At 40.7% G+C, this 15,658-nt stretch overlaps 1 protein-coding gene across 3 annotated transcripts; it reads right to left on the bottom strand.

The window, feature by feature from the left end:
• Positions 1-1,049: 1,049 nt before the first annotated feature.
• LOC309447665 (transient receptor potential cation channel subfamily V member 1-like) lies at positions 1,050-14,534 on the bottom strand. 3 transcript variants are annotated; one of them, XM_082068523.1, is made up of 18 exons: positions 13,219-14,534; positions 12,100-12,304; positions 11,400-11,430; positions 9,750-10,065; positions 9,034-9,200; positions 8,572-8,724; positions 8,054-8,194; positions 7,276-7,574; positions 6,620-6,796; positions 6,229-6,393; positions 5,853-5,948; positions 5,181-5,251; positions 4,349-4,514; positions 3,545-3,611; positions 2,971-3,287; positions 2,260-2,387; positions 1,905-2,020; positions 1,050-1,346 (listed from the first exon to the last, which is right to left on the bottom strand). In XM_082068523.1, the coding sequence occupies exons 4-18, from the start codon at positions 10,049-10,051 to the stop codon at positions 1,180-1,182; spliced, it is 2,532 nt and encodes an 843-aa protein (XP_081924649.1). In that variant the 5' UTR covers positions 10,052-10,065; positions 11,400-11,430; positions 12,100-12,304; positions 13,219-14,534; the 3' UTR covers positions 1,050-1,179. The 3 variants fall into 3 exon arrangements, with proteins under 3 accessions (XP_081924649.1, XP_081924648.1, XP_081924650.1); XM_082068522.1 differs by lacking the exon at positions 11,400-11,430; XM_082068524.1 differs by lacking the exons at positions 1,050-1,346; positions 1,905-2,020; positions 11,400-11,430 and adding an exon at positions 2,602-2,720 and having other exon boundaries at positions 2,263-2,387.
• Positions 14,535-15,658: the final 1,124 nt, after the last annotated feature.

Below are 15,658 nucleotides of genomic sequence, written 5' to 3'. Positions count from 1 at the left end.
TGTTCCTGTCAAAGTCAGGAACAAAAACTTTCTGATTTCAGAATTATTATTGTTATACATTATTATACATCTGACCTTTGAAACATATATTCTCTATAACCACTATCTCTTACTTTGTGCAAAGTTCATCTGTTATCTAAATAAATGTCAAATTTGGGATCTTGTTAAGTCTTCAGCTTCAGTAACAATAACAGTGAGTTCTGGAGTTTACTCAGCATAAGAGAAACATTTATTTCATTGATTTTGACTATTCAACCTTTAAAACTTCACAGAGTATATTTGTTCTTGCATTATGAGAAAAGAATAACAACATCTCTAGATCATTCATTATTTTGTGTTCGTTCACTGTGTCCCCATTTATTTATCTATCTCCTTTCCAAGAAACTTTCCTCTCTGGGCTCTTGGTGACATTTTCTACTCCTTTATGAGTCCTCCTCCAGTTTCATGGTAGTTTGGTTGGTTAGTTTATTGCGGCTGCAAAACCACAAAATCAGGGGCTGCAGCTGCTCACAAAAACACTTTTAAAAAGAAAGAGGACCTATAAGCAGACAGAAAGCATGAAATCCACTATTCAGGGTGTCAAGCGATACAATCACCTGTAGAAAAATGGTTGTTATTTTCATATTATCAACAGAATATCCACCATCACTGGCCACTTGCACTGACTTGCACAACTTAGTGAAGCTCCTGACAGCTAACAAGGCAAATGTCAGCACAGATCTCAGAAATGCATGAGAGCACTTCCAAAGAGTAGAAGAAATGGATAAAGCCTGGAAAAAAAATCTGCACTAAAAAAAGGCTCGCTAGCTTACAGACAGCTCTGCAGTGTGGGAAATTCCCAATGGAGTTATCTATTAAACAAACAACCAAACAAAACCCATGAGAACTGTTTCTGACACTTCAAGAAGCAGCCCAAATGCAAATATCTAGCCAAGTAAATATAAACCCAGTAGTATAGACAATTTCTGGCAGACTTACATTAAAAATAACCATGAAGACATGAGCTTAAACAACAGGTAGTTTATTCAGCATACTTAATAAATCCTTGCACACAGTAATTTCATAAGTCCTCTGACTTTTTGCTGTAAACCCCTGTTCTTATGAATGAAGAGCTCTAACCACCCTGCTTGTGAGGACCAACATAGGCAATTAGAATTAACCACCTTCTTAAAAACAAGATTAGGCTGACTTTGGAAGTGACTCCTTCAACATCTCAGAATTTTCTGGCTCATAATATGGCTCCAAAATAGGTTTTAATTTGACTTCTTCTGGTATTTTTTGAGTCTCTTCTCTCCTGCTTCCATCTCTTAAGAGTGGAACCAATGTTTTCCAGTTTTTCCCTGAAACTACAAAGGAAAGGAATGGTTAATTTTTTCCCCTCCACAGAAACAGAAGAAAACATACAAGTGGTTTAAATAGGAAGCTGACGAAAGAAGAAGAAAGAAGCACGAAGAAAGGGCTTTGTGGTTTTCTTCCCCATACTGTTCCATCAGTTTTCCATATTTAATCTGGCAAGTACAGCAGAGACTGATTGTACAGTTTAAAACTTCTGTGCTGGATGCTGAGCTCCCAAACTACAGGGTTTGGGGTCACCAAAGTAGCTTCTTGGCTACTTGGCTGCCACCCTACACTGTTCCATCTCCTCAGGATTTACACTTATTATCTGCCTCGTAAACTCTACAGTCAGAATGATGTAGTGGGGGCTTCTATTCCAGAGAGTAAAACTGCTATGTGAATAATGAGCCCACTTAATCCTTCACATTTTGTGCTGACTGAAAATGCCATTACCTTAGCGACTGCCATTATCATTAAGTGCATAAAACTGACTGCCCTCTAACAATTAATCGATGCTGCTTCTATCACTGTGTAGGCCACACTAGGGTTTAGGTCCCCAAAACCCTCACCTCTGCCAGGCTTAATAGAGTAACTGGGATTTCGTTTGAGGTCCCCCGAGTACCCAGGGTCTTCGTTGATTATTCCCAGATTAGTATTCCATGTGGACCAGTTCACTTCTTCAACCCTGGGGAGAGAACAACAAACCCAGTATCTATTCTAAGGATCACCAAACAACTCCAGGATGAGTTTCTATCACGTGCTGCCCCCTCTCCAGCCTCAGGTCTGACCCAGAGATCAGACTGAAGTGACTACTGCAGACAGTGCCAGTGCACTGCTTTTCAGCAGTGCTCCAGGGGGAAAGTTCTGCTTCCCTTAATGCTGTTTGTCTATAAAGATTGTTCATTTGACATACAAACAGGTTACCTAAAGCACCATCTGTAATCATCTTGGCCGTCAGGTGTGACCCCCACCAAGACTTGCTTCCCAGACCGGAACGAGTGCCTCAAACAGTTCAAGTAGCTGTTTTCGATATCCAAGATGGTGATGGCTCTCTACCAGGTAAAAGAAAGCAGACCACTGAGAGGCTCCTTCAAAATCATACAAATTCTGAATTCTACCTTTATTTTGAAAGCCTTGACCTTTTACCATTGTCACCGTCTTAGAGCAGGCATCATACCCATCTCTGAAACACTACCTCTGTTAATTTGTCATTTAAAATGCTAAATTACTGCCCTGTGATTAGAATTATGACATTCCCTTTCTTACCTCAAACAAAAGCTGATGTGCCTTTAAGATTCTGGTAAAGACTGGTTTTCCCCTTGCGTAATCCCTGTCTTCAGACTCTGATCAAGATTTTCCATCATCAAAAGCCCACATAGCTCTGTCTAATTACAAAAGTATTTCTTTTCTTAAACTCTGAACATCTGTGGAACACTGGGAACATCTGCTCAGGCAAAACATCAAATATGAATAGAAAAGGAACTAATACATTTTTGGGGGAACTGTTCAGGGGAGCCAGAAAGAAGCAGTGACCTGTTATTTAGAAACAGGTCAGTTCCTAAAGATTCTCTCCAAAATCCCTTACGATTCCCCAAACCCTCTTTCTTGGATAGCGGGCTCACAGAGTCAACGTACCTGGAGTTTCCAGATGCTCTTGCTCTCCTGTGCAATTTTGCTCACCGTTTCCCCCATCAGTGCAATAAGCATGTTGAGCAGGAGGATGTACGTAAGGATGACATAGAGAACCAAAAGGATGACAAACACAGACTTGAACCTGTAGTTCTCTGTGAACTCCAGGTCCCCCATCCCAATAGTGAACTTGAAAAGCTCCAAGCAGGTATAATACAGACTATTGTAGGACGTGCGGCCGCGTTTCACATGGTAGCATCGGGCATATTCAGAGCTATTTGTGTCTTGCCCCTCATTGTCATCTTCAATTAAAGTCACCACAGCTGTTGCAAAAGAGGAATCACATATGCAGGATAAAAATACAATTTGAGATCATAATTCCGTTGCAAGCAATGAAAAAGAGCACAAAGGTAAGACGTTATTTTCAGGAAATTACTATACATAATTGTTAGTCTGAAGAGATATTTTTTTGTAATTACGTTAATTTGTTAGTTTTTAGTTGGAAACAAAAAGTAACTTGAAAAATAAAATTTTCTGAGATTCTTTAGGATAACAAAAAGATAACTAAGTGCGATACTACCTGTAGAAAATCCCAGCAGGAATACTAGGTAGACAAACATGAAACGACATAAATCTCTAAGGATCATCTGTAAAGGGGAAACAGAAGATTTTTATATTGCTAAAACTTGTATACAAAGTGCAGCAAAAACTGGTAGAAATTACTGCTTCAGCTCAAGAAGGCATTTGCTGTGAACTGGCTGTACATGCACTAAACTGTTGTTTATCCTGCTGAGATAATGAACCTTAAAACAGAAAACACTTTTCTATTATTCATGCAACAGTTTACACACATATGCAAGACATATGCCTGCCAAATAGTTTCATCTTTGTGAGTACAAACCACATTAAAACAGTTCCATCTTTCTTCTTCCCCTCTTGGGCTATCTGGCCACATTGTATACAGAGGTTTATTAGCCAGCTAGTGCCTCTTAGCTAATTGCTCTGTTTGGTAACATTTAAACTATTCCTAAATAAATTTCCAGCTGGTAGAAAACTGTGTCATTTCACATCAGACCAGTCTGTGCTGTTCTCAGTCTACTTTCATGCATGCCTATCCCACTGTAGTTATTTTGAAGCACGGCAGGTGATGATAATATCAAGAGTGCTATAAAATATAGGGATGAGGAGCAGGTGGCTTTTCTACACATCTTAACTGGATCACTTCACTCAGAAAATAAATGCCAAGTGCAGTAAACTGACATAAGATTCCCCAGTGACATCATGGAAGTAGATTTGGTGACTTTTCTCCTGGAAATGGGGCCATTGGCAGCACTTTCCTGATCTGAACACTCTGCTCGCCTCAGCACCCACTCACTGGACTGACCTTTGCGATCATGACAGAGTAAATGCCCATCTGCTGGAAGCCACGAGTGTAGTACAGCATGTTAGCCCAGCCCAGTGCCAAGGAGAAGACCATGGAAGCCACGTAGAGTTCCTGGCCACAGAAGTACAGCACCACAGAGCTCAGGAGGAGCAAGGAGTGGACAAAGCTGAAAGACAAGCATAGTTTGAATGCAGAGGACTGAGATGGCTACAGGTGGGGGGAACAGAGGAGGCCCACAAGGTATAAAGAAGAATGAGGAATTCCCCAGAACACAAAGGAGCCTTGGCAGACATTTCCTCTCTTCCCTTCATTCTTTCCCATCTCAAATCCTCCAGTTCCTCTTACAAACTCCTCAGTTTCCTCACATACAAACTTCTGTAGTCTCATCCCTGCTCATCCTTGTGACTGGAAGAAAAGTCCTAGAAAACACCTATTTCTTCAGCACTCCCTCCCTTTCCATGGACCCATGAAATGACCCTGTTTAGCTGCACTCCAGCTGGGAAGAGAAAGCACTCAAATTATGGAGGCGCAAAGGTCCCTTTAAGAATGGGAAGATTTCTCCACATCCTTTGTATGCACTTGATTGCAAATCCAATATGGAGATCTACTCCTAACTCTGGTATGTGACACAGTCACTGAACTTCTCAACACTTCATTTGCTTTACCAGGCCCACTTGTTCAAGTGCTGTGACATCTACTGGCAAGTATTTTGGAAGGACTCAAGAAATTATGGCAAAGTATCTACCTATAACAAGTGGCTTCAGCCAAAGCTACAGATCTCACACACTCATCTGCTCTATGCTGAAATGCAATCAAAGATACTGGAGCTTACAAAAGAACCTCACTGTAGCTGTCAACTATCAGCGTCTTGAATGATGGGCGCCTCTGCACGAAATACTGTATCTGAAAAACAAAACAGGAATGAAGACCAGGTTTGCATCCAAGAAGGGATAAAGTATTCCATGTGAATGCATCAACTAAGCACTGATACCTGTACCTGGGACCTATAAAACGTCTCACAAGAACAGCTCAAAACCAACACTGGCATAAGATCTAGGGAAGACTCTTCCAGTAACACTAGACTTCTCTTATATCTGGTGGCTCTTTTGAAAACAACCACCTATTCAGTCACTGGTTTGAGGAACTGTGATTCACTGCACATTCTCCATTGGCTGCCAAGAGGAAACAGGGGACATCAAGCTAAGACAAGGAATCTTTAACAGAGGCCTGGCTATTTGCAATACCCCATTCTTTAGCTTTGCCCAGGCTAATTGCTGAGATGCTCACTGACTTCTAAGTACTGTCTTTTTTTATACAATAGACAAAACTGTATCTTAGCCAGTGGCTCATTAGTAACCTGAGAACTCCTAATCAGGCCAAGGACAGAGATTTGTAGCTCTTGACTACAACATGGATTATCTTAGCAGCCAGTTCTAATGAACAGGAAAGGCCTGTTTGGTTCTCTCCTACGCGTGCCCAAAGAGCAAAGTTTCAAATATCTTACCCCTCTGAAAAAAAAATAGAGGCCTCCCAGTACACTCAGGATCTCTCCAGTCGCTCGAAAATATTCCCCAGTGCTGTGACCAAACGTAAAGGGCGGCTGTGTAAGACAGGAACATGGATACGTTCAGCAGAACTGGGGACAGGAAAGATCTGGCCTTGCCAGCAGCTGAAAGCAACTACATTTCTGGGGGAACAGGTTAAGTTTCTGAATGTGTTGCAGCAAGGGGGCAAGAGCGGGGAGGAAGCAGGGTCCAAACCTCCCTCCTGCCTTCAGGAAAGAGGAAAATTCTGATTTTAGGAGCATACATTCAAATGGGAGGCAGATCTGGAACATCATGCAGTGGGTGGTTCCCCGATATATAACATAAGTAATGTACCTTTTCCTTCTTCTCTACAGGTCTGTAGTAAGCAGCGGTGGTGAGGATAATGATATGCATGGTATAGACAAAGAAGTTGAAGTAAAACAAGTGTTTGACAAACCGGTCCCACTTGTCTTGCAGCAGCCTGTTAAGGGGTTCCACCAGCAGCATCTCATGATGGTTCTGAGCAGAAGGAGAAAGAGGAAAAATCTTGATGGGACCAGTGTGTACTGGGCTTTGAAAACAGCAAATGATACTAATCTTCAGGAAGTGCTCCCTCTAGTATCCTTAAACTCAGGAAGGGAGATTGGTTTCTAGAAATGAGGCAAAAAATGCAGTGTGGAACACAGAGCTTATCACTAGCAGTGCCCCAGCCTGTGAATAAAATACCAAAGAGGTGCATACTCACTGGTGTTTCACTGCTGTAGGCAATAATCTCAAGCACTGAGTTTTTCTCACTTGTGTCTATAGAGGACAGGTCATAAAGAGATGAGTGGACAGGCCCATAGGCCCATTCAGTGAACTTCCTAGACAAGTGTCTGCACTCAGGATCTTTGATCTCTCGTCCAAGGATGTAAGCAAAAATCTAATTGCAAAAGAACAATACAACCAACATTTCAGTGTTACTAGGACTCCTAGTTCCTCAGTATCTCCACAAGACAGAATGGCTAATTTCTCCCTAGTTTAACTTGGGAGATGTATGTTACATATCTCAGAGCATGCACTCATTTGAACAAGGACTGTCACAAGGACAGTTCTATCAGACAATCCGAGGTACAAGGCCTCTAGTAGTTCAGATGGCAGCAGAGACCCACTTTCTGTTTCCAGTGGGGCTGCCTTGCATACCAGTGGTACATGAACAATGCCAGCTGGGCACAGGCACACACAACCTCTTTTGCAGTCTTCAGAGACTATGCAGTTTTGCATGTTAAACTGCAGCATCAGTTCCTCTTACTAAAAGGCCTCAACAATAAGCAGGGATAAAATCTGCCCTGTATAAATGTTCTGCATGTACTCTCTATAACTTCATACAGTAATAGGACAGAAACACATTTGCTCACCTACCCCTATCTTCCCTGTTTTGGCTGCCAGTGTTAATGGAGTCAGTCCTTTCTTATTGGTGAGTTCTTCCAGCTTCAGGATTGGATTAATTTTGGCACCAAGGATCAATATATTATTGTACATCTTGGTCACAAACTTGGTATTATCCTTAGTATTATCTGCAATCTCCACCAGTGTGTGCAGGACGGTATTGCCCATGGAGTCCTCTGCAGCGATGTCGGCTGCCTGGTAGGGGTTCTCAAGGAGAAATTTCACAATGCAGAGCTGGTTGGTGCAGGCAGCCAGGGACAAAGGCAGCTCCCCTACAGACAAGCAATGGGAATGAGTGGTCAGAAAGCCCATTACTGCATGTGCATAAACAGAAGGATGATGTTGTTACCATCTTTCACCATGAGAAGAAGTGAATTTCTGTCTGATATCACACCAATTCTTGTGATAACTGTTAGAATCACATTTTCATTGGTTTAACTGCATCACAGAAACATGGCTGCTTAAAAAAAAAGCACTGCGAGCTCGCAGAAGGTCACAACCTTTCAAATGATACAGTGCTCAGAAAACAAAGGGATGCAGACACCAAGCTCACAATGAACACCATCAACTACCAACTGTGTTTCATTATAATCTCAGCCTTTGGGAGTAAATTCTTGGACTAAGTGTTAGAACAGCCCATCTGGTACTTCTGTGCCTCCAGTCCCACATAAACAGGATTATTTAACAGCTTGCACTTGGGAGAACGCTAGGATAACTCAATCAATAAAGCCCATATTGCGCTTGCTCCTACCAAAATAAAAGCCTGGTTTCCCTTTGATTTTCCTGAAGAACTCCCCACAGGCTCTGGCATGAACATTTGCTCCATTCTGGACCAAGAGCTTCACCAGGTACATGTTCCTTCTCTCGATGGCGATGTGAAGTGCAGTCTGGCCTACAGAGACACTCATCAGACAGAAATCTCCAACATTTAATACAGACTGAGAACTTTCAGGCACCACAATTTATTCAGCTCCATGTCAAATGGTGGAGCTGAGAGCATTGCAGACTAAAAAGCTCTAGAACTGAACAAAATAAAGATGGCCCAGACAGCAAATACAACTTGCTTTTAAGTCATTAGATATCAAAAATGGCAGAATATTGCACCTTACACTAACAATCAGTGCATTTGTGCTCAGGCAATCACACACTGGAACTTTGGGGTGCTGCATCCCCAGACATAAGGTTTCATGCAGAAGACTGAGAGCCCAACCTAATCCTGTCTTTGGTCTTGACACCAAGAGTATTCACTACAGCAGCTGTTTCTCTCACCCTTGTAGTAGTTGTCAGTGTACTCCGCATTAACAAACTCTTTCAGAGTTCCAGTTTTCCTGGCAATATCCAGCAGCAAGGGAATGGTATCATTTTTCCCATCATGTAGATTCAGCATGGCTTTCAATAAGCAGGTTTTCCCAGTTTCTGGCTCTATAAACACAAAAAAATCGCAGCTATATAGAAGTGATGACAAACCTACCACCTACTCCCAAGCATGCAGAAATTAATGAGGTTCTCTCAAAAGACAAGAAAACTCATTCAGGGTTTCACAGAAAATGTCATCTTTTCTGAATTCTCCTGTAAGATTATGATCAATGCATTGCCAAATCAATAGGGAAGTACTAGCTATTAAAGGATCTCCTGCAGACACTTAACACAATTATGTTTTTCTGTTTTCATCTCAGAAGCAGTACTGGAAACAGAAGGGGACAACTTAAGGCATGTGACACTAAAGGTTACCTTTGAACTCATCATCTGTGAGATGCTTCAAGGTTCTATTAAGGTAGAGTAGCAGATCATCCAGGTCCCTTGTGTTGCCTTGGGCTACGGCATCAAAAATCCTTCTGCGGTCATAAAACTTGAAAGCTTTTTCTGAGCAGCCAGTGATGGAATCTGTAGATAGGAGCCTAACAAGGGTAAATTCCAGTTACTTAAAGTCAGATATTTAGTAGACTTTTTATAAGCTATCAGAAGACTATTTTTCATTTGTTTGTGTGAATTAGTAAGCACTACAGATTAGTATAGATGGATCTGCAAAGTCCACAAGTTCCACAAAGTCTGCAAGCAACTGTCCTGATAAAATTATTTATCTGTTGCTGAAAAGTTGAAAACAAGACTTAAAAGAGGCACTGAAATAGGGCAGTCTAACTGCAGGCCTGGGAGCCAGACAATCCCATGTTCTCATGCTGAGTGACATCTATTCCCTGAACAGCCTCAAGTGAGTAAATTAAGGCCCACCACTAATTTTGGGCAAGATATCCATGGACTGAATTTTCAGAGATGCCAAGAGGCAACAGCTATTGTCACTTTCAGATGCAACGCTCATTTTGGCATAGAAAACAGTTAAACTGAAAAAATGGGCATGCTGCTGTAGAAAGAATAAATGCTACTGTAAGAAACAGAGTCTGCAGCTGTCAAACTGTTCATTACAACCAAATCTTACAAGGCCAACTTACTTGTGAAGTTTCCCCCTTTCCAAATTAGGATGAAATTTGATGACAGAAGGTGCCATCAGGTGATCCATCTGGTAAATGGAGTCCATGGGAGCCATGTCCTTGTCACAATCCCCCATCACAAACCTCCCACGTCTTGCAAAGATGTTGCTTTTGGGTGGCTGTGCCTTGGTGCTGAGTATACCCTGGAGGCTGTCAGGTGTTTCCAGCATAGAGTCCTCTCCGTCTGTGTGTTCATCTGTCATTTCAGATTCCTCCATGTCAGAACTGCCAAATTTCTTCATCTTCCCAAGAATGGAAGACATGATGAGAAGGTAGTCTGTGAGAAATGACACAAAGACCTCAAGTCAGCACTTTACAGGCCACGAGTCCCCTTTTTCCTAGGACTACTCTCGATAAACAGCAGGGAATGGATCGATTGGTGTAATCCAGAAGTGAGACAGATGGACACATATTCACTATGGCCAGAGTTAGAACAGTCTAGTAGGTCATTATCTCCATGCTGTTTGTTCCTGTCCCCACTGCCCTCACCCATTTCAGAACAGAGATCGCAAAACAGAGTGTCCCAGAGCGTGCCAGCCACCTCACTGCAGAGCTGACTGCTTCTGCGCAAAATTAGGGTCTCATTCTCCTCCAATCGTTACTAAAGCCTGAACAATCTCTGCTTTTCTTTTCCAGTTCTAACTGCTTGTGCCACAATATATTCTCAGGATTATATCAAGCGTGTGATAAAAGCCTGCTTGTGCCATAACCATATCACAGCGATGCTGAGCACAGAGGATTTCCTGTATATAGGAAAATTATCACTTAATAGCATTATCAGAGTTATGGCAGCGCTATATGAAAATTGGAGCCCGTGATTCTTAGGAGATGAGCGTCACCTCAAACATGAGGCCCAGAAACAGAAAGGGAAAGGTTACCACAGATAAGACTGTAAGACCACATGTCTGATCTTGTCTGATTTACAACCACAAAGAATTTGACACAAGTTGACAAATACGCTGTAATATACTAAAAGCAGAGCAGTCTTTTTTTTTTTCTTTCTTATCAAACTGTTTTAATCAGACAAATGTTGGTCTTCATGCCACTGAATGCAAAGTATTCAGAAACTGCAGCAGTGGTGACAGGAACGCATCCTACTTGAATTCCTGCATAGCTGGCTCTTAGAGAGAGCTGATCAGACTTAGAAACATACCCCGAAATCCTAGACTGCTTGGAAATCTTATGGCTTTGAGCACAGGAATGTCACAAAATCTTTAAAAAGCCTTCAGTCATAAACCAAATTACAGTGGTCAGGAATCTTCTCTGCACATTCAGTGTAAAAACATCATAAACACATTTCAAGGTTGTTTCTCTTCACAAAAATATTCTGAGGGGTTGTCAGCAAACCTACATTGTACATTAAAGCGAGATTTTCTGTTCTGTGGAACTATTTAATACTCACATTAAGGGTCAACTGCATTTTCCTGTGCAAGTAGGATAGGAAATAAGTTTTTGTCAGGCATTTGCCTTTGCTGTAATTTTGCACAACATACACATAAAGAGAACATCAATTTGCAAACTTGCACATTTAGGGTTACTGAAAGCAAACCAGTGTAGTATAGACAAAATACTAATGACTGCAGTTTAACTCACTATGTCCTCTGAGCTCACCTTTCAAATTCTTTGTGTCCTTAGAGTAATTCTGAAAGAATAATGTAATATCTTATTAACTTAATTGTTCTATAAATATGAAATTATAGATAGTCAAATACTTCCATTTGGAACATGATACTAAAAATACAGAACAACAGTTATTTCAGTGAAAAAGTTGTAAAAATAGCTTTATAAAAAATGGAAAAAATACACTGGGAATACAGTAATGTATAATTTTATTTTTTTGTCTTAATTAAATAAATGTGGAGTGAGCCAAAAATGTCAGAGAGGTGGCTATGGAAAATGGAATCACTTATTTTCCATAGAATAAATACAGTATTAAAATCCATAGAATAAACTCAATCCTGTCTCCCTGACAATTTGCTCAAACCTCTTTTAGTCATTATATGTGTTTGTTTCTAAACCCTGTTGGTAATTTCAATGATAATGAAGACAAATACATATTTCCTCATGAGTATTAATTTGCAAGGGAAATAAACTTCAAATTCTGCGGAAGGATTCTTTAAAAAAAAAAATCCTAAAAAAATGCATAACTGACTTGAACTCTTTGAATCCTACGTACACTGAAGTTTGATACAGTGAGATAAGGAAATATTTTTGATATAATGTCTAACCACATCACAAGTTACGATAAATACAAAAGAGAGTTCACAAATAGCTATCATCCATGCTATTCAAATATACATGCAGAACTTACAAATACTGCAAAAAATCCTGTCTTCTGAAAAACAGTCCAGTCTCAGTAAACACCCTCTGATTTATAGGAATGTGGTGCCAGATATTCCTCGTCCAAGGTGCCTGGACTGAAAAGACCTCAGAGTTTGCTTCTCCACTTCATTTGGCTGCAAAAGTGTTCTATGTGTCTGACGATTTTTAGAATCAAGGGAAATTCACGAGAAGAACTGAGAATAGAGCAATAAGATCATTAAGAACAGTTCTGGAACCAGAAGCATCAGTAGCTTCTATTCCCAGGAGCTTAGCAAAGCTCTTTACAAGAATTGCAATAAGTTGCTGTTGTTTTTCTCCTTCCCTTTAATTGCATTTAGTAATGGATACTCTTCTCCGGATTTCCTCTTTGTAAATACACTCAAGCTTGCAAAAAAAAACCCAAAAAACAAAAACAAACAACCCCAAATCACCAGACAATTGTTTCTGTGGGTCACAGTTTTCATTTCAATTTACAAAACTTTGTAAAATATGACGCTGCTCTTCTCTGAGATCCATCACTTTCTGGACATCTTCTTGGGTGGGTGCTGTAATGCCCCACAGAGTATTTTAAAGATAAGCTGATTCTGAACAGAATTGAGGGAGAACCAATGGCAGAAAGTCCTAAGGCCATTCTATCATTCCATGTTCCTACTATGTTTTGTTTGAATAATATATATGAGTCAGCTTTGAAATATGTCATTACGAAAAAAAATATCTAATCCAGGATGGATCTAACATCCCTAAAAATGCACAACTGTGTCACAGATTATTAAATATATAATTTACATAGGATCTTTCTACCAAAAAATTTTCTAGAGAAACAGCTTTTCCAGCAGGCTGAGCTGACAGGCTGCAGCTGTTAGGCCAGAAGCAACCTCCAAACCTCTAGTTCCTGAGGTTTCAAGTGACATTATGAAATTATTCAATGAAATTAGCTGGATTATGTTTTGCAAAAGGTAACTATCTTTTTAGTCTTACTACCTATCTATGCAAAAAGAATAATGTTTGCCTATTTAATAGCAAACTAATTATACTACTTAAAACGCCCTACGGCTTTGCACTCAAAAGAAATAAAATACCTATTTAGTAATGCGAAAGTATAGATTACCAATAAGCCAGGTGCTTAGCCGGTGCTCCTGGAGCTTCGCTGAGCAGAGCATCTCACTCAATAATACAATTAACTTCTTTGCTGCGTCCAAAGCACAGACTCAGTAAGAAAATTACACATATGAGCGGCAGGTCTCTCTTATTCAGGCTCTAGATTCTTGCTGGTCCCTTTGGCTAAATGATCCTTCTCCCATTCCAGGTATCAGCTCCTTTCGGTCTTACTGTGCTCTGCTGTACACACTTCAGGAGCTCTCTGCTGTTTCCTGAGTTTTGATGCCTCCTTCATCAGCCTCCTTGAACTGTATTTCTTGTGAAGCTGTTTCTTCCTTCTTACCAGCAGCACTCCGTTGCTTTTTGCAACAGTTGTTGGACACATCATATTCCATCTCAGCAGGGACCTGCTTTAAAGGTGCAAGCTCATAGAGAGATGTGAATGCTTATCGAAATTGGCCACTAATAAACAAGAAGGAAATTATTCCTTTTTCTTGGGCCTGCATCCAACATGCTGCCCAGGCTTTGTGCGACTTCTGTGCTTGAGAATGATTTTACCGCTTAAGAGCCCTCTCCATCACTGCAAATCGAAAATAATCAGCAGATGTGCTAGAGATCTTAAAGATGCATCCCAAGTTGGCCTGCAGGTCAGATATACTCCTGCCTTCACTAATAGAACCTAAAACCAGGCCACAATTTTACAAACTTCTGAAAACAAACACCACTTAATTTCACAGTTAACAGCATGCTAGAATAGTATTATCAGCTCTTTCCAGTTATTCAATAAAAATGAAAGCAGATCTGCTAATACAAAAGTATTTTATAATAACAAAAAAGGGAAGACAACATACAGCAAATGCAGACTTTTTACAAAACCTTTAATTTAGTCTGCACTTTCTCTGTAATTCCTCTATGCTGTCTATATGTATGTATATTGTGAGGACGCTTAAGGACAAGGAGTCCCTAATGAAAGCATCAGACTAAGTTACAGACACCGACTTACCTCTCCTAGTCCTAAACATGTTTCCTACCAGGAAGATGAGCCTCACATGAACTATCATTTTATGCAGAAAGTTAATGGATCTTTCCTAGTCACTCAGTCAAACTTAATGTGATAATTGCTTCTAATTTCACAAATGAGAATGACAAAGCAACAAAATGTGTACACCCAGAAGCAGAAGAGGACACTAAATGCAAGCTTTTTTCCTCCACTGTAATGAGTGAGATGGTATGTTGAATACAACTCCAGAAAAAGTGAAGTAAAACACTGTAGAGCCAAGGAAAAAAAAAAAGAAAGCAAAAAGAAGCTGCATCATCTCAGGCTATTCCAAACAATGACTTTATTTTCTGTGGAACATCACCATGGCAGCCCCCACAGCAGCATCGACGTCCTTCCCATAAACCACAGGGAATGGAAAAATCCTTTCCACTTCCTGCCTCAGCACCTCATTCCTGGCAAGGGCACTCCCACTCCCCAGAACCCTCCTCACTCCCGTCTCCATCAGGCGCTGCACAGGTAACATGGAACAGAGGTTTTCAATGATGCCACGGCACAGAGCTCTGGTTACGTGACCCAGAGAGAGGTCAGAGGCAGCAATATTAGCCACTGATGCCAACTGCTGAGGCATGTGTCTCTCTCCAAAAATGGTCGGGTGGATGGAGAGTTTGCTGTCATTTTGGTCCAAGGCTGCTTTGATTATCTTCATGTAGATAGCAGATTCCTGAACCTGAAGTCCTGCAGATGGGAAATATTGTGGTATTAATTTGAAAGGGTCTAATGTATCTTACACGTGGAGACTTCGAATGGATGCTGATCCATCCATTCAACAAAATATTTTGTACCTTTTTACATGCTCCGAGGGGAACTTTTTTTTCAGGATTATGAACCACAGTTCTCCCATTCAATTGTATTTAGTATCTGTGATAGTAGAAATCTGATGACAGAACTGCCTTTCCTGATAACTATTCCTTTTTGCCTATACTCCGCTAAATTACACAAACCAACATCTTTAAAGGCAGTAATGCCAGGCTGAATTGCAAGTGAATGAAAAGTTTGCTCTAAGCACTCACTAAAAGAACAATTTCAGAGCTTATTTCTGTATTGCAGACCCAAGAGATGATCAAAAAAACCCAACCAACCACCAAACCTGTGAAGGCCATGTTTAAAGCACATAGATGATATTACATGAGTCTGAGTCATAAAATCCATTAGTGTGCTGCAAAATGTGCAGCAAAAGGCAACTGATCTAATCAAGGGACTCTCTTGGACTGCAGTCATACAAAATTAGAGGCTGTCCTCAAATGTGCTGACCTTTACTTTTGAAAAACAACTTGCAAAAAATAATTCTCTTGTGTTCTTAAAACAAAGCCCAAAACCCAGAGGCAATGGGAATGTGGAGTCCAAGCCTGACTGTCCCAGCATGTTCATAAGCTTCAGCAGGAAATTCCAG

Source organism: Streptopelia decaocto, assembly GCF_964273445.1.
Source record: "Streptopelia decaocto genome assembly, chromosome: 18".
Classification (NCBI taxonomy): Eukaryota; Metazoa; Chordata; class Aves; order Columbiformes; family Columbidae; genus Streptopelia; species Streptopelia decaocto.
The sequence above is the reverse complement of the archived record's forward strand: the minus strand, read 5'-3'. Positions and strand labels throughout refer to the sequence as shown.

Bases quoted from the DNA above. Each gene is read 5' to 3' on its own strand.
- LOC309447665 (XM_082068523.1), bottom strand. From the start codon at position 10,051: ATGTCTTCCATTCTTGGGAAGATGAAGAAATTTGGCAGTTCTGACATG. The intron at 6,394-6,619 runs GTGAGTATGCAC...CCTTCTGCTCAG, and splicing joins CCTACAGCAGTGAAACACCA to AACCATCATGAGATGCTGCT. The intron at 2,388-2,970 runs GTACGTTGACTC...TTTACCTGGTAG, and splicing joins AGAGCATCTGGAAACTCCAG to AGAGCCATCACCATCTTGGA.